This window comes from Carassius auratus, chromosome 19 (assembly GCF_003368295.1).
Source record: "Carassius auratus strain Wakin chromosome 19, ASM336829v1, whole genome shotgun sequence".
Classification (NCBI taxonomy): domain Eukaryota; kingdom Metazoa; phylum Chordata; class Actinopteri; order Cypriniformes; family Cyprinidae; genus Carassius; species Carassius auratus.
In genome coordinates this window covers 18,906,680-18,932,703 of record NC_039261.1, presented here as the reverse complement: position 1 = coordinate 18,932,703, position 26,024 = coordinate 18,906,680, and the positions used below count along the sequence as shown (strand labels likewise).

Here is a 26,024-nt window from a genome sequence, read left to right as displayed (position 1 = left end):
ACATTAAAAATGATAGGGAAACATGAGACGGGATTGTGTGAGGAGTGCCAGGAAGAGGAATCGGTGGAGCATGTAATTCTATTTCGTAAGAAATATCAAAGGAAGCGGATGATAATGGATAATACACAAAAGGAATTCTGGGTACAGAATCTCACTTTAAATACAATATTAAATATGAATGTTAGAGCACAGGTGAGAGAGTTGTTGGTTTTTTTAAGGGATACTGGGCTGTATTATAGGGTATAATGGAAAAAGGTTAAAAGTTTTTTTTTTTTTTTTTCCCTCCCTAAATTAGTATAGAATTATATTGCGATGTCCACACTCCGGAACAGAAGGTGGCGGTAATGCACCATTAAGCTGGATGCCAACCGCAGTTAAATGAAGAAGAAGAAGAAGAAGAAGAAGAAGAAGAAGAAGAAGAAGAAGAAGAAGAAGAAGAAGAAGCTTCATCTCGCCTTCACTAGCTTTTGTTGTCCGTGTCCAGTTTCTCCTAAATCGAAATGGAATTGACGTTCTCTCTTATTGTACAGTTTGCATACATATGCTGCGTTTATTGCGGTAAGTCATTCAATGTATTAATGTAATGTAACAAATGTACAGACCCGGCTGCAGGATGAAATGAGATCTGAGATCTCTACACTGAGATCTCGCTTTGCAACGACAGATTTTTAAATACAGCGCTCCCTAAAACACTCCATATGCAACTGCAGGTAACCAGAGACTAGCAAATTTTAAACAGTGTAATGATGGTTCAAGAGGACAGTTATTTTAGAACGTTCCCCCTTAATGTTTCCATGGCAACGCGTCATATTTGTCACGTGAAACACCGCAGCCACAATAATAACACTGTATAACAGATGTAGGCTATCCTTCATTTTTATTTTTTCACAAACTTACTTACCATGTCATCAACTATCCTATATTCCGATTATCAAATATGTGTAAGTGAGTGTGTTTGGTCGTTTAAAAATCTTTATAACAATAGAGTAAACTTCATAGTTAGCCTACTTCCACTGTGTTTATCCAACCCATATGAAAAACACACGTCGGCAAATTATATATGGATAGATTGTTTTTGCTGCTTTCACACACTCCAAATGTAGGCTGTTGTTTTACCAGTGCTTATGTGTATTTAAATGTATGAAATCTAAAATAAACATTATGAGGTTGAAAACACTGCATAGTTGTGATTATACAGCGTTGAGCTCGTCCGTAATCTGGCACAGCGCCAACCAACGCGAAAGACGTTTGAATCTGGCAGTAATGTCACGAGTCACAGCACTGAACATTCTAAATCCCTTGAGGATAAGGAAATGTAAATGTAGCTTCAAGATCGATCGAGTCATTCTCCGGAGCTTCCGGTGTAGCAGTCGATTCTGTTTCCACTCGGGTTGTCAGGCCTGTGTAATAAACCCGACCAGTTATAGTTAATCAAACATTTCCCCAAAGTAGCCTAAATTCCGCGGACTTGGCAATACTGCCGCATGCAAATACACCAAACACAACTGGATGTAAGGAAAGCAAAAAGGGACAGATCTCTTGCTACACTGCAGCATAGTAAAATGATTCTCTCACTCTCGTTTATATTCTGTTAGTTTTTTTATTCATCTTGCAATTGTCTTTTTTTTCTTCTTATTTTCAAGTTGTTGCAGTTTAATTTTCCATTGCAAATTAGTGTAATCCGTCAGTGCTGACGTCCAAACTCAGGGTATTATATTACTGTTACCATATAGAGCAACAATACATTTGAACTGATATTCTGTTTGATTAATCTGTTTACCTTCTTACAGTGGAATATAGTTCATCATATATGTCAAACCTAAGGAAATTATAAATGACAAAACTCAAGGTGTTTATCCATTTGTCAAAAAAGAGCAGAAATATTTCATTTGCTGATCTTCCTCCAGTTTTATGGTAAGCAAAGTACTTGTGATAACTCCTTTACACTGACACGTTTTCTCATGATACACCAAGACTTGATAATAACAAAAAGTCTTAACTTAACTGACTTAAAGCAACTAGCACATTGACAGTGACTCGTTTTCTAATTTCAGTTTAAATGGGTGTATTCATTGCAGGTTATTTGTTTAGATTTTAACAATAAAGTATTTCAATAGATGGATTTATCACATCTCTTCAAAAACAATGTAAAGAAAAGAAAAGTGGTTCGGATTTATACGCAATATTTATGGTTCATTGTATACTTATTCTAATGTATGTTTTGCACACACCACACACAAAGATTTTTTAAAGCTTTCAGTGCATTCATAAATACAATAACAACAAGGCATATAATAAAAAAGTAAAAATAAATGAGCATAAATGAATAAGTATACGACAGTATAAGACAGAATAGCCAAAGCTATCAAAGCATCACATTGAAATCGGTAATAAATCTGACAAAAAAAAAAAAGGATTTATATTGCAAGTTGAAAAACCTCTCGTCTTAAAACTATTTTAAAGTTTAGGATTTAGGACGGTATTTTGAACCTTTTGAGTTGCCGTACATTCAATTGTGCTTCTTGCGCACACTAGTTCTGATCGTACGTATAATAACTCGGCAACTACGCAAGAATTGTAGTATGTTTGTGTAAAGAGGAACAGGATCGACTGCTATACTCTGCCTAAATATCTGATGAAAGCTGTGATTTTCCCTCTATGTGAAAGATCATGTTACATACTTAGGAATTTGAATGAATAAAGGCCAAAAAACTAGATGTTGGCATATATTAAATCACAAGTTTCTAATGAAACCCAAAGAAAACCCTCTCTGCAGAGAGATTTGTCAATAGGAGGAATTTCACTTATGAAATAAAAATATATTGCAGTATATTGGAAAATGTCATGTAATATATTAGGCATATATTCGTATATATGGGATTTAATATTTATTTTTTCCAATATATTGAAAGCGGCAATCCTTTGTATATTTTGCATTATATTATATAATATATGTTTCATCAATATACTATTCAATGTATTCAAATATATAATATATTATAAAATAAAAAGGGAAAATAATATATTACAATATATCACAATATATTTTAAGAAATATATTGGTAAAAATATTTTCCTTTCGTAAGGGTTTACTCCCTAAAGATGAAGGATTGTCTCGACTGACTCATGCTGCTCTTTCCTTGGAGGTTGATAAAGGAGCGTTAAAAAGAATTGACAGCATGTTAAATTATTTTGTTTGGAAAAATGAAACACTATGTTAAGTAATCTAATTATGAACCAAACAAAATGGGGGACTGGATTTTGTAGATTTTACTACCGTAAATGATACTTTTAAAATAAATTGGCTTAAGAATTTCCTTAAAAATCCTTCCTCATTTTGGAATTTTATCCCAAATTGTATTTTCCCTTAGGTTGGAGGCCTGAATTTTCTATTACTTCGTAATTATAATGTTTTAAAAATCCCTGTCAAACTTTCTAATTTCCATTAGCAGATGCTCTTGGCCTGGTCCTTCATATACAAACGCAACTTTTCTCCACACAGATATTATTTATGGAACAATAAAGATATTCTTTACAAGAATAAATCCCTTTTCTTTGAAAACTGGGTTTAAAAACAATCATCTTTTAGTCGGAAAGCTTTTTTAACTCACAATGCAAACTTTACAACTAATATTCCTGTATCTTATAATATAATATTCCTGTATCTTCTGATGAATATGTATTTGGTTTTCAATGCCATTCGCTATGGTGTGTCTTTTCTGTTGCAAGACTTCCATGACCACATATTATAAAACATGACAATACTGACATACTGACACAATATACAAATATATTATAAAATTAGAGCTCTTTCAGAGAGAGATAACATCAGTTCCTTACATAATACCTCACTGGAATAGCATTGTGAAGAATATACCTTTCATGGGAGATAGCACTGACCTTGCCTCATAGATATCTGCTTAACAATAAAGTAAAATAAATAATTCATTTGATTCACAAATGTTACCCAACTAAATCCTTTCTTAGGCAATTTAAGTTAGATCTTGAAGTGAGTTCCTGTTTTTGTAATTCTTTGAAGAAGACTTCATTTATTTTGGCAATGCCCTACACCGAAACATTTTGGTCAGACTTTTTAGTTTTATACAATCTTTTTTGTAAGATGCTTTAATGATGCTTGACTATTCAAAAGAGAATACTGGAAAATATAACATAATTAATTTGTTTCCTGATCGCTAAATTTCACATTCATAAACAAAAGTTTACTGGCTCTACAGCTCTCTTTTCTTTATTCAAGTGGACTTAGACAAGTATGTGGAAACTATCCAAAGTTCTGTTAATTGGAAAGCTCTTTATATTTGTCCTTTGTGTTCTCTTAAGATATAATTTAATTTCCTTTAAATCTGTGTATTCTTTTTTTTTTTCCTTTTTTTGTCTTTATTTATTTTAATTGTACTGCCTTATTGTTTTAATGTTTGTATTGTTTAATAAAATTATGAATGCATGATTTTCTTTCTTTATTTCTGCCGGTGGACTACATTTTGTGAATTATATTTTTTTTCTCCCCTGCGGGTGTTGTTAGAGGTCACATGGTGCCACTATGACTCGAGTATGAGAATTATTAAATGGCAAACTGGCTAAAAGTAAATTTTTAAAAAGTTATAATACATTGTGTATACGGGAATGACGTCTGCATATTTATATGGGATTCTCTCTCGAAGTACCAGTGTTTGACATGGTGAGCAATAGACGGGACAAAATATGTGAAAATGTGCACTAAGAGTAGAGCACCCTCACTAATTTCAGAAGCACCCTCAGTGAATTTTTCTGGAACCTGGTTGATATGCTTTTATTTCAAAACTATAGGCTATAAAAAAAAAAGTAATAATTATTTAATAATTTACAATTAGTTTGATCATCTTAAAGGGATACTCATATTACAGTTTTTTTCAGTCGTTAACAAGCATTTGTCCAAGCAGTTGTCACATTTTCAAAACTCTAAACACAATAAGCACAGCAATATGTCTATTGTGGCCATACCATTCACACATTTCATGTCGTTTTCACACAATATGGAGCCATTGCCCACATTTCCACAATGATTACATTTTCTGAACAGACAAGCTATACCTCCCAACAAAATTATGGATCGTTTTTGTAGTATTTACAAATGTTAACACACAACATCCCACAATAGGAAAAACAATGTTCCAAACCTTAGATACAGTATAAAAACCTCTACTTCTGCAATGATATCAGTTCAAAAGCAATTTATCTTAGCTGATTTATGTTGTTTAAATTGGGCAAACCACAACTGATTCCAATCTGGCTTAGACTCAATGGCAGGGGTTATTTCTATTACATTGACACTTATACAATAAAAGGAGGAATTTGAAGAGTGATGTTTTTGGAAACAGAAACAGAAACAGAAAAAAGACAAACACTGTAATGGACGAGGAAGAGTAAGAGCAAGGGGCCCAGTGAGAGGAGCAGGAGCAGTGAGAGATGCAGTGAGAGATGCAGTGAGAGGAGCAGGAGCAGTGAGAGGAGCAGTGAGAGGAGCAGGAGCAGTGAGAGGAGGAGGAGCAGTGAGAGATGCAGTGAGAGGAGCAGTGAGAGGAGCAGGAGCAGTGAGAGGAGCAGGAGCAGTGAGAGGAGCAGGAGCAGTGAGAGATGCAGTGAGAGGAGCAGTGAGAGGAGCAGGAGCAGTGAGAGGAGCAGGAGCAGTGAGAGATGCAGTGAGAGGAGCAGTGAGAGGAGCAGGAGCAGTGAGAGGAGCAGGAGCAGTGAGAGATGCAGGAGCAGTGAGAGATGCAGTGAGAGGAGCAGTGAGAGATGCAGGAGCAGTGAGAGATGCAGTGAGAGGAGCAGTGAGAGGAGCAGGAGCAGTGAGAGATGCAGGAGCAGTGAGAGATGCAGTGAGAGGAGCAGGAGCAGTGAGAGGAGCAGTGAGAGGAGCAGTGAGAGATGCAGTGAGAGGAGCAGTGAGAGGAGCAGGAGCAGTGAGAGGAGCAGGAGCAGTGAGAGGAGGAGGAGCAGTGAGAGGAGCAGGAGCAGTGAGAGATGCAGTGAGGGAAGCAGGAGCAGTGAGAGGAGCAGGAGCAGTGAGAGATGCAGTGAGGGAAGCAGGAGCAGTGAGAGGAGCAGGAGCAGTGAGAGGAGCAGTGAGAGGAGCAGGTGCAGGAGCAGTGAGAGGAGCAGTGAGAGGAGCAGTGAGAGGAGCAGGAGCACTGAGAGGTGCAGTGAGAGGAGCAGTGAGAGGAGCAGGAGCACTGAGAGGTGCAGTGAGAGGAGGAGTGAGAGGTGCAGTGAGAGGAGCAGGAGCAGTGAGAGGAGCAGTGAGAGATGCAGGAGCAGTGAGAGATGCAGTGAGAGGTGCAGGAGCAGTGAGAGGTGCAGGAGCAGTGAGAGGAGCAGGAGCAGTGAGAGGAGCAGTGAGAGGAGCAGGAGCAGTGAGAGATGGAGTGAGAGATTGTTTTTATCCCCCCCCCCCACTTTTATCTGGGCTTTTTGCGGTTGTTGTTTTTTTGTTCAGAATGCTCTTATGTGTTTCATGGATATTTTGTTCACTGTAAGCAATACTGTCAAACCTTTTCTGTTCTATCATACCGTGTTTCTACTGTACCTGCAGTAAACAGTAAAGGAAAAAAATAGCTTTTTACTGGAATGCTTTTGAATGTGAACATTACTGTACATTTGGACATACAGTTCCTAACCAAGAAATGTAGTGTAAAACAGTGAATTGCATGTTTTGCACGCAAATACCTGTAAAACTGAGACTGAAAAGTCTATGCAGTTTTTGTAATGTCAACAATAGCCAGTATTTTGAAACCTGGTGTACTTTGATTGACTGCATGTACCTTTTGAGGTGAAAACAAGTGTTATTCTTTGACAGAATAATTTAATTTTGAGTCAGATTTCCAGTGTTTTGGTAAAGTTGGTGTGTGCAGAGAAAGATGTGTTCTATTTTGAAATGAATATTTAGTATATATTTAACAAAATGTGTTTTTGAGAAGAAAATTATCCATTTGGCCAATTGTGTTTTGTAGGTGTTAGTCTGTGTTAAGAGTTTAGAAAAGTATCTGAAGTATGGTTAAGCGCTTGTTAGCGATTGAAAAAAACTGTAAAGGGATACTTGATCATCTTAAAGGGAACATTTTGTCATTAATCAGTTACAACAGTGTTGTTTCAAACCTGTAAAAGCTTTCCAATATGCGCACCACTGAGTGACGTCTGTACTTCCTGGTAAGAGAGCATCTGTCCATCAAAAGCTCACTATCCAATCAGAGTATATCACTGTTAAGCCCGCCCCCACGAGAACTATAATTGACAGCATATACAAACAAAAACCTATCCTTTTTTTTACAATGAAAAAAAATTAATAAATGATAATTTAAAGATATTCTTTAACATCATTACCTCCCCCAATATGGACTGTAACAGATGACGAGTGACATGACATACAGCCAAGTATGGTGACTGGTGACCCATAATAAGAATTCATGCTCTGCATTTAACCCATCCAAAGTGCACACACACAATGTGAACACACACCCGGAGCAGTGGGCAGCCAATTATGCTGCGGCACCCAGGGAGCAGTTGGGGTTCGGTGCCTTGCTCAAGGACACCTCAGTCGTGGAATTGCTGGCCTGAGACTCAAACCCACAATCCTAGGGTTAGGAGTCAAACTCTAACAACTAGGCCACGACTTCCCCCAGATGGTCTCTCACTTAAACAACTATCTAATTATATTTGCAAGCTGTCCATTCACATTGATTCACATTGTGTGAGTTAATTCAGTTAGAATAATAAGAAACTGTAGAGTTGTTACCAAGCAATTAAAATCAATATTAACAAACCTCATTGTTCCACTGCAGAGGAAACAGAAGTTGCATCTGAATGGCATTAGATGTATTTACACAGACTATTTGATGAAGCTGAGGTGCATTTACACTGCAAAATTTCAAATGCATAAATAATGTTATAAGATTAATGTTTTAAATATTTTACATGTAAAAAATAAAGAAATGTGGAAAACATGATATTTATGATATTTATTTGAATATGAACCTAAACCAGTAAAATGGCTGCAAATGACTGTTTTCATCTTTTCATATTTGCTAAGCCACTAAACCCCATTCTCTAAACCCAATTGCCAATAGTACAAACCAATTGGTTGAATAAATCAACTCTTTCTGCAAAACCTTATACAAGTTCAGTTAGACATGCTTTGCAGAACTCATGCAATCGTTTTTGCAAGACTATAACTGCATTTTCACTCACTAAAACATATTTTCACTGCAATGAACTTAAACACAAGAAATCAGAAGTTCAGCACAACTGTCATTGATTACACACAATAATTCAAAATTCTTAATATGTTAATTTACTAATATAAGCCAGTTCAAAGTGATGATAGACTTATGGGTATATCTATCAACAATGGATAACAATCTGAGAGGGAAAGATCAAGATTTTTGCGGAGGTGAGTTAACAGACAAGTCAGCTGATTTCCACAGCGCACAATGTGTTTAGATTGGAATCCACGCACTCACCTCTTTTTGTCCAGTCCTGAGTTGTATCTTGCTCGTAACTTCATTAAAAAAAGTTTCATTGTGTGGTCATTGGTTAAAATCAAACTTTGTGAGATCTTGATGAATGCTAAAAGTTTTTAATATATTTAAAGGGGGGGGGGGGGGGTCTTTGCATGCTGTTTTAAGGATGAAAGAACTTTGATCTCCTGAGAAACAGACAATAGAAACATACACAGGCATCTTCAAGACACCACACAGAGTGGAGGTGCAGGAAACACCTCTCTCACATGTTATCAGTTCCTTCTCATCCCCTTCCTTACCCATCCTCCCTCCACTTGGTTTCACTCAGAATGGTCAATAATATCATGTTCTACATTAATGCAAGTAATATTTTCATTCATGAATAGTCTCAGGGCGTATTTTGCAAAGTAGACTAAAAGATAATACAGAGTTAAGAGCTATTTTGCTTACTGTAAAGGTAGTGCCCTTTCCCAGGGTCTTCCATACAGGTAGCAATGTTGTATGTAATGTTGTTAAAACGTCACCATCATTAATTATGTGACCAATGAGCTGCCGCCCAGTTAGGGTATATTAGGCCTGTCATGATAGTCAATAAATCAATTAATCACTCGATTAAAAATTGAGCTCGATAAATTTTTCACCCGCAATAATTTATTTTTTCAATTTTCATTTAACAAATATAATATGTCATGATGTGTGGTCAGTCTGGAGTGCAGCCCGTGGCAGAAAACACTCTCTCCGATGGCACAGATGTCCCGGGAATAAAGAGATAACATCTCACTAAAGTGGCCAGCTTTGGGAAGCGCCTTTCATTTGCTTGTGGATGTTTGTGTCACAAGTTATACAGCTTTGTACTTGCACTACTGCTTTATTTTAACACTGTGTAGCATATTTTGCAAGTAACTTTGTGCCCTTTCTCTCGAAATGGGCCTACTTTTCACTCGCTTCATTTGGCTTGCTCAGCAAAATATGTCTGTAGGCGAGTGGTTGCATGTGTCAACGCGCCCAGTGAGTTTGCACACACACACACACGTGCATGCATCATTTTCTCCTCCTTTCCAAAGTGCTCGGGCAGTTGCGCTCAGGCGGCAAGGAAGTCGACCGGAAGTTGAAGTCGGCCGGGTGCCGCCATCTTGTAGCAGAATTTCACTTGCGTTAGCATTCCCATTGACTCTCATTCATTTTGGTGTCACTTTGACAGCGAATAACTTTTCATCTGAGGCGTTTAAAGACTCTGTTTGTCCATTATTTATTTCTAAAGATACACGACAATGTATTAAGGGCTCCATTACCTTCTATGTTACATATGGCCCCGTATAAACAGTTTTTGTAAAAATAGGCTAACGATTGCGTCATAACCACTCGACTCTCTGTCGTATTACCGTGCAGACAGGAGGAGAAGCTCGTAGGCAATTAACATTAATATGGCGTACTGGTGTTACATTTTTAAAAACTATACAAAATAATTAATCAGAATACTTACTCCTGCTCACTCACGACAAAGAACTCCCCGCTCAAGCTTGCCGTCTCTGCAAGATTAACGATGCAGTTTACACACACAGCTACTAAAAGATTACCATCTGTCAGTCAGGTTGCTGACGTCATCAAGCTTCGTTTGAGTCTGCGCGTCAGAAACGGAAGTGCTAAAAAAACGCTAAAAATGGATTTCACTTGTCTCAATTGAGTTCCAATGGGGTCGCTGTGTCCATTTTCTTTTACTGTCTATGATTGCATTCCTGAGGCGCCTGTTGTTGCTAAGCATCCATCAGCTGCAATCTCCGTTACAACAAGGACATTTCAGCAATGGATTTCCAGCACCAAAAAACCCTTGCTATAACTCTGCTAGATTTATTTTCGAAACAAGATTTATTTTCGAAGAAATGTAAAAAAATCTGCGTCATTCTGAAAAGCTATTGTTTTTAACTCAGTGCGGTGCGTCTCTTCCATTATGAGTGCACATACCGCATTTGAAATAAAGAACTTGAGCACAAAAAAAGACATGATATGTGAACGGCTCCTTCATTGGTCAAAATGTTTACTTTCGGTTAACGGTTAAACTGTCAATATGAGCATCCCTAACTGGCATATAGACATAATATAACTGATATTATAAATTTTAAGCCACATAAAGTCAACATGTTGGTATTTCTTGCTCTGAATCTGCCATGAAAAAAAGTTTATTGATCTTTGAAAAGGTGTACCTGCGTTATTAACCCATTATCATTATATTAGTTGAAACTGGTCTTAGAACGACGATATTATCGTTTATCGAGATAATTTATTGGACAATTTATCGTCCAGCAAAATTTGTTATCGTGACAGCCCTAGGGTATATAAATCGGTTGGTTCTGCTTCTTGGAGTGTGTCATGGTCGAAAGCCCACCCCTTCCTTTCTGTTATGGACTACTAAGGTAGGTGTTTATAGCTGCTAGCTGTTTGGTTTGAGTGTTTAGTAATTTGTGCAATCTTTACTTTAGTGTGGTGTTAGGCTGCTGAGATGTACTGTTTGTCAGGTAAGTTGATGTATGGGAAGCTGAGGGGAAATTTGTTGGAAATTTTTTTGTTTCAGTGTGGTGTGCCTGCATGGCTCCCATTGATTGTGGCTCAGTATAACGTAGCCCAGGTCGCAGCACCAACTGTTGTCGCTTTAGTTCTTAATGAAGAGTCTTTAAAGAATTTGTCATATGATCCTTAGATCTGTTGTCGTGAGTGTTTTACCATCGTATTAACGGGTAGGTAAGTTGCTCTAACAGCTAAATAAACTTCCTGTAATTGGTAGAATACATATTTACCTCACTGATAATTAAATTGTTACATTTGATTCTATTGTCTTTTACTCTGTATTTATTGACTCTTGAGATTATGCTGTATCCTTGTTACCGCATTTCCTGCATCAGGTTAGTAACGGACTAAAATTCAGTTGAAATGGAGCATAGAACACACAAACTGTATCTTTAGAGATCCTCCTAATGCTTGGTATTAGTTCAAGTGGCGAGTCCTTCATCACCTCATCATGATGGTGCCTGTGTTTGGCTTCGCCGCTGTGGATGGATGTTTGTCTCGACTCGTTTTATTTTCTGTGCTATATTGTTGCTAAGTGTAATAATAAAACTTAATAATCATCGTGAAGGAGGAGGCGGGAAACTGCGGAAAATCATAAAATACTTTAATAATAAAATAAACACAGCGCGACAGCCCCTTGCGGATGATTGCCGCGCACAAACAAAATCAAAACACAAAATAAACTCCAGGCCTGGTCCTCTCTCGTCGTTCACTGTCATCTCCTCTTTTGTATCCATCCAATCTCCTCCGTGGGACTCGAAACCGGTGGGTCGAGCAGGTGTTGCTCATTTCCAATCACTCCACCTGCCTCACTCCATTCCCAGGGCTCTCGGCCCCACCCCACTCATCACATACCCCCATCGCCCCTTGCAGGCCGGGGGATACCCAGGAGACTGCTCAAGGTGACCTGCGGGAACCTAAGGGTAGGACAGACAATACGAGAGAAAAGGATATGGAAGGATGAAGAGCAACAGAGGGGAGAGAGGAGAGAGAGGAGAGAAAAAAATAATTCTGGTTTCCAGACATGCTGCCGCTCGGCCCTCCACCAGCTTGGTGAACTCCTCCGCGGTGCCTGGCGGTGGCACTGGATGGCCCTCGGTGGATGGGATGACACTCCTCTGCTGCCCAGTGGACGGCGACGGCTCCTCCACGTTTAGACAGCCGGCAGGAATTCACGTTCCCTGCTCCTCCCAATTCCGACCTGGATGGCAGCAGGCTCCGACCCCATGGAGAATGGCACAGACTCCTCTGCTCCCTCACGGATGGCAGCCGCCCCTCCACATCGTGGGCGGCCGGCAGCAAGCTTGTCCGTCCCCGGCAACTCAGCCCAACGCCCCAAGTGTCTATGGCGGCACACTCCCTCGCCATGCTCGATGGCACCGCGGATTCACCACAGCGGTGAGGAATCTTCAGCAGCATGTCCCTCCTTCCTCCTGGGTTTCGGCACCAGTTTAATAATAAAACTTCATAATCATCGGGAAGAAGGAGGTGTTCCCACGGAAAGGAGTTCTGTTCCCATGCCTCTCGGCCCCACCCCACTCGTCACACTAAGTTTGTCCACAAATGTTGTGTCCAGTGCATGGGTGTATGATCGTCAAACAATACTTCAGATTCGATCCTCTGTGGTGGAGTGCGTTTTCAGCCCTGTTCATATGTCTGTCTGCAACTGCTGCTTATTTGCAGAATGGAGAAGGCCTAATGTGACATGCAAAGAAGCGTCAGAAAAGGCGAGGAAAAGGGCAGGGAAGCAGGTGCATCTTAGGAAGCTCCTGAAGATGGGACCTTTTGACGGTGGCTCACGACTGCCTTGTCTTCGTTCTTTTTTTTCCTGATGTTCCTTGGACTTTGGACCCTCGGCCTTGAGAAACCCTACCATTGGGCGGTGTGTGTGTGCCGTGCACCTGAAGTTGCTGCCGCAAGCTCCTCCCTCTGCATCAAGTGTTGTTCCTGTACCACTCAAGATGGCTTTTCTAAATGGCCGATCAATTTCTAACAAGTCATTTCTGCTCAGTGAATTTTTGAATTTTACTTCAAAAAATCTGGATTTTATGCTACTCACGGAGACATGGCAATGGAGTATGGATTACTGTCATCTGATTGAGCTTTGTCCGGTGGATTGTGAATTTATCAGCTCGCCAAGACTTGTGGTCCATGGTGGAGGACTAGCTGTGGTTTTTAAAAAGCATTTTATTTGCCAGTGGATGAATGCAGGCATGTTCTCTTCATTTGAACTACTGATGATTAAAGTTGGTAAGTCAAAATCATTCTATTGTTTCTTGGTTTACTGACCACCTGGTCAGTCTTTTTTTAATGAATTTATTGACTTTTTATGATCCACTATTAAGCTGAACAGAGTGATTATTGTCTGTGATTCAAATATTCACATGGATGACAATGACTGCAACGTTACTTCTGAATTTTTAAGCAACACAGAGTCTTTCAACTCACTGGTCCTACGCACAATAAGGGACATATGCTCTATCTGGTTCACTCCCACGGTCTAAATACTAGTAATATTTGTATTGAAGATGTATTTGTTAATGATCATAAATGCATTCTTTTTGATCTTGCTTATAACGAGGACCCTCTGCCTGTTACACGAGTGTCTTGCTCTCACATAGTTAACCAGCTTGCTGTTAAGAACTTCTCAGCCAATTCTGACTCAAGCTCAGTTTTGATCTCCAATGACAATGATGTGTCTGTACAGTCTTTTAATGATCATTGCATCGTGCTGCTGGATAGAGTGGCTGCTTTTAAGACTTGAATAATTCCTGCTGTTAACACATCTCCGTGGATAAATGACGCCATCCGCAGCTTTAGACATGTATGTCGGAAGACTGAGCGTATATGGAAAGCGACTCAGCTCCAAGTCCATTGTCTGCATCTTAAAGAGCTCTTGATTGATCTTAACGAGATGATCAAAAAAGCTAGAGTCTCTTATTTTTCTAAACCGATATCTGCCAGCAAAAGGAATTCTAAAACTTTGTTTTTGACTATTAACAACATTGTATCTATGGCCGGCAACCATATCACCCTGGAGCCCAAGACCGGTTGCCCACTGAAGCTAAGAAGGGCTGAGCCTGGTCAGTACCTGGCTGGGAGACCTCCTGAGAAAACTAGGTTGCTGCTGGAAGAGGTGCTAGTGAGGCCTGCAGGGGGCGCTCACCCTGTGGTCTGTGTGGGACCTAGCGCCCCAGTGTAGTGATGGGGACACTATACTGTCAACAAGCACCATCCTTCGGATGAGACGTTAAACCGAGGTCCTGACTCTCTGTGGTAATTAAAAATCCCAGGATGTCTTTCGAAAAGAGTAGAGGTGTGACCTCGGCATCCTGGCAAATTTCGCCCACTGGCCTCTGACCATCATGGCCTCCTAACAATCCCCATATCTGCTGATTGGCTTCATCACTCTGTCTCCTCTCCACCATAAGCTGGTGTGTGGTAGGCGTTCTTCTCCAGGTGGATGCTGCACACTGGTGGTGGATGAGGAGATACCCCCTGACAATGTAAGCACTTTGAGTGCCTAGAAAAGCGCTATATAAATGTAATGAATTATTATTATTATTCTACATCTTCTGTCCCTGTGTTTTATAAAGATGATTGCAATAATTTTTTGTCTCACTTTGTGGACAAGGTTAAAGCTGTTAGGGCAGGCATTACACCATCAGTTAGCCACCTTATAGTTACTCAACAAAGACCCTCAATATTGGACTCCTTTTGCCCCATTTCCCTGAAGGACATCATTAGGTTAGTGAGTACAATGAGACTTCCCAAAGCTCTGTTGATTTTTTGCCTATATCTTTATTTATGGAATCCATTACATCTATTGGCCTGTGTTTGGTTTCAATTATAAATTTATCTCTTAGACTAGGTGTTTTAAACATGCTGTTGTTCAACCTCTTTTTTAAAAGATTAATCTTGATGTAGCATCTTTTAACAACTATAGGCCTATTTCGAAATTGCTTTTTATTTCTAAAGTCTTAGAAAGGGTTGTGGCAATGCAGTTAAATCATGTGTTGGAGGCTCATAGTATCTGTGAATTCCAGTCTGGTTTTTGTAAAAACCATTCGACTGAAACTGCCCTCCTTAGGGTTTCAAATTACATCTTGATGGCTGCTGATGCAGGAAAATGTTCTGTGCTGGTCTTGTTTGATCTCAGTGCAGCGTATGATACTGTTGATCACAACACTCTGATTGATCAACTAAACTCTCTAGTGGGCATTTCGGGATCGGCTCTGAATTGGTTTACCTCCTATCTTTCTGACAAAAGTTTTTCAGTGTCCTCAGGATCTTTCATGTCAGATTCTGTTCCTTTGTCCTGTGGTGTGCCGCAAGGTTCTGTGCTTGGCCCCCTGCTGTTGAGTCTATACATGCTTCCCCTTGGAAAGATTATAAGTAGTTTTAAATCAATATCTTATCATTGTAATGCAGATGAAATCCAGTTATTTATTTCATTTAGCCCAGATAGACTAGATCAACTGTTCCTTTTGCTGAACTGTTTAGTCTCCATTAATAAATGGATGGCTGAGAACTTTCTGCAACTTAATATGGATAAAACAGAGGTGATGATTTTTGCCCCAGACAACATTACCCTTAAGATTAGGCCGGCCCTTGGGGGTCTATCATTGTCTGACTGCAGTGACATAAGCAATCTGTGTGTCATTTTTGACAGATCTATGTGTTTTAACAGTCATGTTAAGTCTGTGGTCCGTACCTGTTTTTTCCACCTCAGGAACATTGCTAAGGTTAGATCTATGGTTTCAAAAAAAGAGATGGAGATGCTTGTTCATGCTTTTATTTCTTCACGACTGGACTATTGCAATGTTTTGTACACTTGTTTGAATAAATAATCTACAGATCGACTACAAGTTGTACAAAATGCAGCTGCTAGGCTTTTGACAAGGACCCACTGGAGATCACACATTACTCCTGTGCTGAAGGCCCTTCGTTGGCTTCCTGTTGGTTATAGAGTACATTTTAAAATTTTGGTCATTACTTTCAGAGCCTTGCATGGTCAAGCACCCTCCTACATCCAGGATCTATTACATATGCCAACTATGGCTGAAACGATTACTCAAGTAACTCGAGTAACTCGATTTCAAAAATTGATCAAAGCAAATTCCTCTGGCTCGAAGCCTCTTTTAATTTATTTTAAATCTCACGTCAGGTTCTTTCGCAATGATTTTTTTAAATGTGACACAACGCGTTTACATCACCCACAAAGTGGAAGGAGTCAGCAGTGTTTTGATTTGAGGGCGCGGGCAAACGTAAAGAGAACGTCGTGGCGTGTGTCCATTGCAAGATAGAGCTGGCATACCACGACTAGGGCCCTATGATTTCCGTGATGCAGAAAACGCGGAGGGAATCGCGTAATCCAGTCATAAAAACAGAATTTACAGTTAAACGCGGAATGGCACGGAATTTGCCAAATTTTGAATGAATTAATCAAAAATAGGTCATTGCACTTACATCAAATCACGATATGGACTAATATCTGTAAATATTAAGCCGGAACAGTCTATTTAAATATGAAACCTGCATGTTCTGCGTGTCTCTGTTAATGAATGGAGCAAAAGCGCTTCTTCCTTTATTAACACACACTGAAGCGCGCGTGATGCTCGCGGTGATTTCAGCATCTGCTGTCTCACTAAATAAGTACGTGAACACATTAACAACATCTCCAGAACTGCTCTGACAGTCACTTCATGAGCATTTGACCGTTTGATTTGAGTAAAACCAGCATCACATCACATACACAGAACTGTAAAGGTACATCAACCCATCAAAAATTAATGACAAGAATTTCGTCTTGTATAAATTTTTCTAAAAATCCTGTCAAACGTGCACAAACTGACAGTCACCACCATAAGCTACTACTAAATGTTGTAGAAACATAATTTTCTGTAAAGTTGATTTGTATTGTAAAAAGCGCTATACAAATAAATGTAATGTTTTATGTGTTTAATGTTTAATGTGCATCTCAGAAAATGCTTGATTTAAAACCCCAACTTAATGGTCCTTAAATGCACTTAATTCATCTGTCAACTTTCTTGTCATTGTTCAAAGTACAAGTACAGACAAAGAAACAATGGGTAACAATTAAATGTTTATTTTTGATGTATGAATTGCATTCTATGCATTTAAAAAAAAAAAAAAATTCTAAAAAAGGAAACTTAGTTGTTCATTTTAAGAGACCTGTGACGGTCGCGGAGGGATCGCGCGTTCAACATGGATGTTAATACAAGAGTTTAAGGTGATACAAGAGTTAATACAAGAGTAGTAAGGTGATACAAGAGTTTATTGTAATTATTGATCAGAGAGTGAATAAAATACCTGCAACTCTCAGGCCACACTCTCCACTGCAGTAACAAACACAGACTACCTTCCATTACAAAGACATTCACATTAAAACTGGTGGCCATCACCATTACCACATGTGGAGGGACAAACTCGCAGAAAACACTTTACACATGTTCCCTTAAATATACAGAGACTGAAAGAAACATATTGGCATGATGTTCTACTTAATGAATCTACTTTGATGTCATTAATTCATTCACATTAAACAGGAAATAACAGCAACAACTTTGCCCCTGAAACCCCCACACTCAATTAATACAGGGTAGAATACCACCCCAAGCGGAACCAATAATTCCTGCCATTGTTTCTTACCAGGACTCTAAAAATCACCGGACAAACGCTACACGGGAAAAATACACATAATTTACATGTATTTCATTCACTCTCTGATCAATAATTACAATAAACTCTTGTATCACCAAACAGTTTCGGTGTGTGTTTGTGCGTATGTGTGCGTATTAACGTCCTTGTTGAACGTGCGGTCCCTCTGTGTCCGTCACACGACCCAGGAGTCTTATTTTCTCTTGGAAAATTAATATTGTACTTAAATTAAGCAAAAACACATTTTATCCGAATACTCGATTAATCTGTGGAATTTTTGGTAGAATACTCGATTACTAAAATATTCGATAGCTACAGCCTTAATGCATACTCCATGTCAGTCTTTTAGGTCTTCAGGCCAAGATCTTTTAATTGTTCCTAGATCACGTCTTAAGACAAGATGTGAATGTGGTTTCTGTGTTGTGGATCCAAGGCTCTGGAACTCGTTCCATTTAGCTTGGAGAACTATAAATTCTGTATAATCTTTAAAAAAAACACTTAAAGACTCATATTTTTGGACAAGCTTTTAATTAACAATATGATTTGTTTGTTATTTTAGTTTTAGTTACTAGGTGTGTACCTGTACAGTTGATATGTTATTTTATTGTCTATTTTTATATTACAAAAAAATGCACATTTCATTCATAATATTATAAGTACAAGCCTAGTTTCTGCACATTTTAGTTTTTCTGAAATGTGTGAAATTGCTAATAAAAACAGGTAATACAAAATTATTTTGTGGTCACCAGGGTGAATTGGTTTAGTCCTGACTTCTGGTCTTGAGTAGTGTTGGAAGGATGAGAAATCTGTTGAATGTCGAGTGCCAAATAAACACTGAGATGGACAGGAAAAGGTCAAAGCCATCAGGTGCCCAATTTAGAAAAAAAGAAGATAAGAAATGAGTAAAAGATAAAGGTATGCAAGTATGTACTCTAAAAGGTATGCAACTATGCAACTATAAAACTGAAACTCCAAAAGTTATTGGTCATTGAAAAAAAATCCCCATTGTTTTTGCCTGTAAAATATAATTTCATGTCATTTTTATTTTTTAAAGCATTTTTATAGTCCTCATGTCCACTACAGTGGACATAGCATAACATATAATATAATATATAATATTTTTCAAAAAGGTTTTTTTTTTTTTTTTTTTTTTTTTTTTTTTTTTTTAAACCATCTGTTCCTACAATGACATGACATGAAAAAAAAAAAGTGTCACATTTTGTGCAGAATTGTGTTCATTGTCTTTTGGCAATGTTGGAGGTGGAGATTGTGCACCTGTAAAAGTGTGTTTCCTGTTGTTATTACAATAGTTAAATAACTGGACTCAAAGGGAGACTCATCCAGGGTGTAATTCAATGTAGAACCGCCACTGATCTGCAGAACAGGCAGCTTTCATAACCAATAATAAAGGCCTTTCAATGCACCTATTTAGTGAAGAAAAATTAATGAATTAATGCAAATGGACAAAACTTGCAGTGCCTGTAAAATCATCCCCCTCATTTAGTTTTTGTTTGGTGCTCAATAATTGATTGTTCTCACCTTGTGTTTGTGTGCTTTCCTTCCTATTTATTGTGCTCATTTCCCTCATGTGTTTGCTTGTTCGTTTTGTATCTGAGTTGGTGTTTGCTTAGCTTGTTAGCTGATCTTTACTAATAGAGTTTTTCCCTTGTCTGTTAAAGTCTGGTATTTATTAGTTAAAGTTTATCTTGTCACTGTTTATTCCAATCTAGTTTAAGTTTTTCTTTTTGTTTGGATCTCATTTTTTATTTCTCTTGAGTTTGATTTGTTCTTTCAAGTATATATTTTCCCCTTTAAATTATGGTCCCTTGCACAGCCTCCTCTACAGTCCTGTACTCGGTTGTCACCCAGGGCCCTCCTTGGTGGTCACAACCCCCACCCCCCCCCCCACCCCCATCTGCTCCACTATTGTATGCCCTATCCTACTTTATGGACCGTTCAAGCCACTCCCACCTATCATGCTTTGTCCAATTTGTCAATAAATGTCCCTTGTTCATTCTGAATCTGGGTCCTCTCCCTCCATAACCTTGACATCCTTTAATGCTTAATTTATACTTATGTTAATAACACAATAAAAGTTGATGGGAACGTCCTACATTTCTGCAACAATACCATGGTTATAGTTACTACAGTAAGTCTGTGGTGACATTAACACCTTTACTGTCTTGCATTTATCTTTCCTCAGAGAGACACCATCTCCTGTTTGTTTACACCGTCCTCAGCAAACCTGAAGGAGTCTCTGGTCCTGTGTTCAGTGCAGTGTGTGTGTATGACGACAGATCGATCTCTCACTACAGTATTAAAGAAGGAACCTGGAAAAGAGATCGTTTGGATGCAGAAATCTGGAGATATACCAGAGAACCTCATGAATCTAGAGAATGGTTCATAAATCTGTTTAACTCTCTGGCAAACTGCAGAAGCTCCAGATGTGAAGGTGAATTCATTGGGTTTTACTGAAATACATTGACATATTGGTTGCACTTTATTTTACAGTACGTGTACTAACATGTACTTATAGTGTACTTACAGTGTATTTATCTAAGAAAGTTCTGGTAATACAAGGTAACTACAATGGGGTAGGGTTAGGTTTAGGGGTAGGTTCAGGGTTAGTACCTATTTATTACATAGTTATTGTAATTACTATAATAAGTACATAGTATGTACATGAGGAACAGGACTGTAAAATAAAGTGCTACCGACATATTTTTAAGTGTTCAAAAGCTTTTATGGGCTGCTGTATTTTTTAAATTACAACTTTTTTAAATAATATTGTTTTTATTAATGAATTGTCATGTTTAGGCCTCCATACACTACAGAGGAGAGTCGGCTGTGAGGTGGAGAAACATCCAGATGGAGCAGTGATGAATGTGAACGCACTTGACGAGTACGGATATGATGGAGAGGATTATATTTTCTTTAATTATTACATAACGCAGTGGAAGGAGAAAAGACCAAATGCAAAAGAAACCAAAATGAAATGGGACGCTGACAGATTTCGCAATCATCTTCTCCAGTTCTACCTCAAAGACTGCATGGACTGGATCTCCACATATAATGCTTCGATTAACAGTATGTGTTTCTCTAATGACTTCAGTGTTTCAAACTCAATCATTTATGTCTTTTTGTCCAGAATCAGTTCCTCTATCATCTGCTTCTTATTGCAGCTCCTCCAGTTCTTCACATGTTTGCATCTGCAGCTCCTCATGACCAAAGTGAGCTGAATCTGACCTGTCTGGCCACTGGCTTCTACCCCAAACACATAGAGATGAAGATCACGCTAAACAACATCACACTCCAACCCTTCAGCTCTTCTGGAGTCAGACCCAATGATAACCAAACCTTTCAGATGAGAACCAGTGTGAAGATGCACCGAGATGAGAAACAGGGCTATGAGTGTCACGTCCTTCACAGCGGTCAGACATTTACAACATCATGGGGTAAATATGACCATATTAACAGTCAGACTTTAATATTATACAGTAGCTTCCTACTCCAGCTGCAGCTCAGAATTGGTATTTATAGCATTTACTTGTTGCATGACTTTATAGAATGTTTAGAACATTGTTTAATTTTTTCCTGCAGATAGAAGTCCTGGTTCTAGATGGCATTATTGGGCAGCAGTAGCTGCAGGTGCTCTTGTGATTGAAGTTCTATGCATCACATATTTCATCTACAAAAACAGAAGGTTCAACGGTGAGTTCATATTAATTCAAGAACTAATAGACCCAGAACTGATTTACTCGCTCTCATATTACTCCATATTATTAATTTTATATGCAAGAATTGACATTTTTGATGAATAGTCACACTCGGCCATCCATCAACTGCAAACAGTAAAAACACCATACACTCTAAAAATGCTGGGTTAAATACAATCCAACGCTGGGTAAAATATGGACTAACCACTGATAAGGATGTTTTGACCAAATTGCTGGGTTTGTCCATATTTTACCCAGCGTATTTAACCCAGCATTTTTTAGAGTATAATAGCATGTTTCAAATGTCATTTTTCTCATTCTCATTTGTCCTTAACCTGAGATTAATTGTTTCATGGAACATTTATCCAGCATTTAAATATGGAGACCATGCTGTAAAGTCTGGTACCATAAATGCTTATGAGTTTAATATGTGCACACACTAAAATGAAATGGGTGTTTCAACTCCAATGGTTGGGTTAGTTTAGAGTGGGGCTTATCAAGTGAAACACATAACATACTGAATTGGTATGAAATCAGCTGATACTAATTCTAAAGTTTTCTAATAATAAATTGTATCATCTCTAGGCCAGATGAACTGCTGTAGTTCCACCACAGAACATCATGAAAACATCACCTCAAGATCAGCGGATCCCCTCACTGCAAGTGATTCACATGACAGCATTGCACTACTGTAGATACACACTGAGAAGCAGGATCCTTGATGTGTCATCTATGATTATATCATGTCATGAGTGAGTAAGTAACTTTTTTTTTGCAGTATTAGGTTTTTAATTGGGATTACAGGACAGCCTAAAATTTACACAAGAAATGATGTAGAACTTTTAACAGTAACACACTGTTTTAATTTAATTTTGTTTGCTTTAATTTTATATGCTTAATTTTATATTTGTTTTGTCATCACATCGTTGAATTGCTATTCCCTTTCCTGAAAACACAACAAAGCTTTATTATTACCTCAAACTACTTTTTACTTTTCTCAGTTGCTCAGTTCAGTCAGTTCAGTTCAGAAGTCTAAACAAATAGTTTCTTGTTCACATCAGATTTGAATTTCTTATTGATTTAAGCAGATTGCACATATTTCGTCAGGTGTGCAAAAATGAGTAAATGTTATTATCTAAAATGGCCTGTTGATGAAAACTGACAAGTAGATTCCCAGTGAAATTACGAAAGTTATAAATGACACTACATTATATAAATCAATCTACCAGGAGTCACCTCTCATCTTGACAAACAACGTGAATGTGTACATGGACATCATTTCAGCATTACAACAAAAAGTTTGTAACAATATTTGGTTTATTAAATATATTTTAGGATAACTTGTCTGTCAATCCATCCATTCAGCATTTTTCAATCTTCTTTTGACACGGATAATCACCAGATCCTCCTATCAACGCTACTTGCAAATGGCATCTCAGGAACCACACTTCAATGGTTTGAGTCTTACCTATCAGATAGGTCCTTCAGAGTATCTTGGAGAAGTGAGGTGTCCAAGTCTCAACATCTAACTACTGGGGTGCCTCAGGGCTCAGTTCTTGGACCACTTCTCTTCTCTGTCTACATGGCATCATTAGGATCTGTTATTCAGAAACATGGCTTTTCATACCACTGCTATGCTGATGACACTCAACTCTACCTCTCATTCCATCCTGATGATCCGACGGTAGCTATTCGCATGTCAGCTTGTCTAACTGACATTTCTTGTTGGATGATGGACCATCACATTGCTAAAACTGTCCGATCCTTCAGATTTGCTTTATTCAACATCAAGAAGACAAGCCCTTTCTTTGGGAACATGCTGCACAACTCCTTGTTCAAGCTCTTGTTCTGTCCAGGCTGGACTATTGCAATGCCCTCTTGGCAGGTCTTCTAGCCAGCTCTATCAAACCTTTACAATTAATCCAGAACGCGGCAGCAAGGTTAATTTTTAATGAGCCAAAAAGAATACACGTCACATCTCTGTTTATCAATTTGCACTGGCTTCCAATAGCTGCGCTCATAAAATTCAAGACATTGATGTTTGCCTACAAAACTACCACTGGCTCTGCACCCATTTACCTAAATGTGTTACTTCAGACTTATGTGCCTCTAGAAGCTTGCGTTCTGCAAGTGAACGTTGCTTGATTGTGCCATCCCAAAGAAGCACAAAGTCACTTTTACGGACTTTTAAATTAAATGTTCCCTTCTGGTGGAATGACCTTCCCAACTCAATCCGAGAAGCTGAGTCCTTAGCCATCTTCAAGAATCGGCTTAAAACTCATCTCTTCCACCTTTATTTGACCCTCTAACTTTAACAATCACTATTCTAATTCTATTCTTAAGAAAATCTAACTGCCTTTCTAATCTTTTTGTATTCTGTTTTCTTTTCATTTATTATGCAATTATATATATATATGTGTGTATGTGTAAAGACCTCCAACTAGCTTGCTCTATTCTTTTTTTATTCTACCTGTTTTCTTTTTATTTATTATATTATTTAAAATCCCATGCTACGTGCACTGTGTTAACCTAACTGAGACTTGTTATAGCACTTATATATCATTGCTCTTTTTGTTGTTTTTGATTGCTTCCACTGTCTTCATCTCTAAGTCCCTTTGGATAAAAGTATCTGCTAAATTAATAAATGTAAATGTAAATGAATGTTAATTTAACGTACGTCTGTATACCTCAAGAGTTGTCAATGTGTGGGGTACGAAGGCATAACAATTAATTATCGTTTTACATTATAAGGAAAACAACACCTTACAAATGAAAAGAAGCAGGTTTTTTTTTATCAGATCCTGGAAAGTCCAATAGCCGTGTTTCCACTGTCGGGCCAAAAGCAGTTGTGCTAGTGCGTGCCAGGTCCAGTCGTGTTTCCACTGTCACTTCTGGGGCTTGACCGTGCCTCGTCAGTGCTTCCTCGGGGCCAACGGCCAGGGTTTTTTGGCCCGACGAAAACCTTTGGCCAAAGCGGGCCAGCTGGGACTAGAGGAGGAGTTATGAACAAAGGCGGAGTTTCTCCGCATCTGGAGAGCATCAGCGCCGCGGATCATTACAGAAACAGCTATAACACCAGCATTAAAAACTCTTTAAAATAAGTTGAGCTAAAAACTCTCTCTTTTTCTCTTTGTCAGTGAAACACAGCACTATTTTGGCCTCGGTGCTACAGGTCTGAGACTATAAGCCCCGCTGGCCTGTTTAAAGCACTGGCTCGCACAGACCCCACAGTGGAAAAGCGGCTACTGATCAAGTAAACCAATTCAAGTAATAAGTTCAAAACAGTACTAATACAGAGAATAGTGACTTATGTCCAGATGTCAGTCAATTATTTGACCCAAAAGCAAGCGTGCTTTATAACGGACACTGGCTGAAGGTGCTTTAGATTATGTGGTGGTCAGTTTAGTGATTCTGAATGAATCTGTATACAGTCAGGTCAAGGCAGGAGGTCAGGCTTTCGAAAAATGTGTCAAAGCAATTGATAAAAACTGCAATAGAGCAACAGAAGTTGTCTCAGAGAAATGTGTATATTTAAAGCTGCAGTAGGGAACTTTTGACGCTTTAGCGGTTAATAAACAGAACTGCTTGCGTCTTGCGGAAGGACATCGTAGCCGGAACTACTTCTCTCTGTTTATGTCTATGAAGAATCACAAAGGTACTGGGTTACTCCACTGCGGTACCCCCGAAGCAATCTAAAATAGTCTGAATATAAACACTTATTATAGGTGCACCCTAGTGATTCAGGACAAGCCAAAAACACGGTTTGGAAAATGGATTCATGGCGTACTCACTTATTATATACATTTTTCTACATTTTGAACACAAACAAAGTTACGGACCGCAGCTCTCTGATTGGTTGTTTCTTAACGGGAGTGATGTATTTCTGCAAATGGCAATAGGACACTGGGAGGAGCCAGAGGAGCTTGATTTTTTCACAGATTATCTGTCTCATATTCTACTGTCAGGACATAATGACAGGTTTAAAGAGCCAGTAAGATGAAAATTCTAAGCTTCCTATCACTGTTTATAAGTCCTGTACATTAGGTTGAAATCCATCCAAGGTTAAAAAACATTGTCATTTTGTCAAAATATCATTTTAAAATTACCTCAATTCTCAGAGATCCTCAAACGGTTTGTGCAAAGCTGTTCAAAAGATTCAGTTTCCTTAAACCCCACCTTTCGGTAGCATACTGTGTTCTGATTGGTCAACTAACATAGTCATTTTTGATTGGTTGTTCCGCACACAACTTCATGGTAAACAATGCGTTAGCATCTTTTTGGGGTGAATTATGTCTTATTCCTTTCATCGCGAAGCAAACAGTAAAATAAAAAACTTGAACAGTCTCGCTGCTTTTTCTTCTGTGTGTGCGTATTCAAGCCGCGCGCTTCAGTTTGAATCTGAATAGCGCGTTCAGCGCGGGGGCGTGGTCACATTAGATATAATGAAGGGAGACGTGAGACATCGCGTTGTTTTCATATGGATTACTTTATCACAGAACATCTGTTAGCAGCACTTGTTTAGTTTTAAAGTAGACATGTCAAGCTTTCTATA

The 26,024-nt window shown here is 38.6% G+C and overlaps 1 protein-coding gene across 1 annotated transcript; it reads left to right on the top strand.

Moving 5' to 3' along the window:
- The first annotated feature begins 438 nt into the window (after positions 1-438).
- Positions 439-22,510, top strand: LOC113120277 (zinc-alpha-2-glycoprotein-like). The gene is made up of 6 exons (XM_026290191.1): positions 439-558; positions 19,960-20,208; positions 20,574-20,843; positions 20,939-21,211; positions 21,357-21,467; positions 22,058-22,510. The coding sequence occupies exons 1-6, from the start codon at positions 501-503 to the stop codon at positions 22,165-22,167; spliced, it is 1,071 nt and encodes a 356-aa protein (XP_026145976.1). The 5' UTR covers positions 439-500; the 3' UTR covers positions 22,168-22,510.
- Positions 22,511-26,024: the final 3,514 nt, after the last annotated feature.

What these genes read in the sequence shown, in the direction of transcription:
- LOC113120277 (XM_026290191.1), top strand. Translation starts at nt 501, where the DNA reads ATGGAATTGACGTTCTCTCTTATTGTACAGTTTGCATACATATGCTGC. An exon ending in CAGAAGCTCCAGATGTGAAG is followed by an intron (nt 20,209 to 20,573) that starts GTGAATTCATTG and finishes TGTCATGTTTAG; the next exon opens with GCCTCCATACACTACAGAGG. An exon ending in GACATTTACAACATCATGGG is followed by an intron (nt 21,212 to 21,356) that starts GTAAATATGACC and finishes TTTTTCCTGCAG; the next exon opens with ATAGAAGTCCTGGTTCTAGA.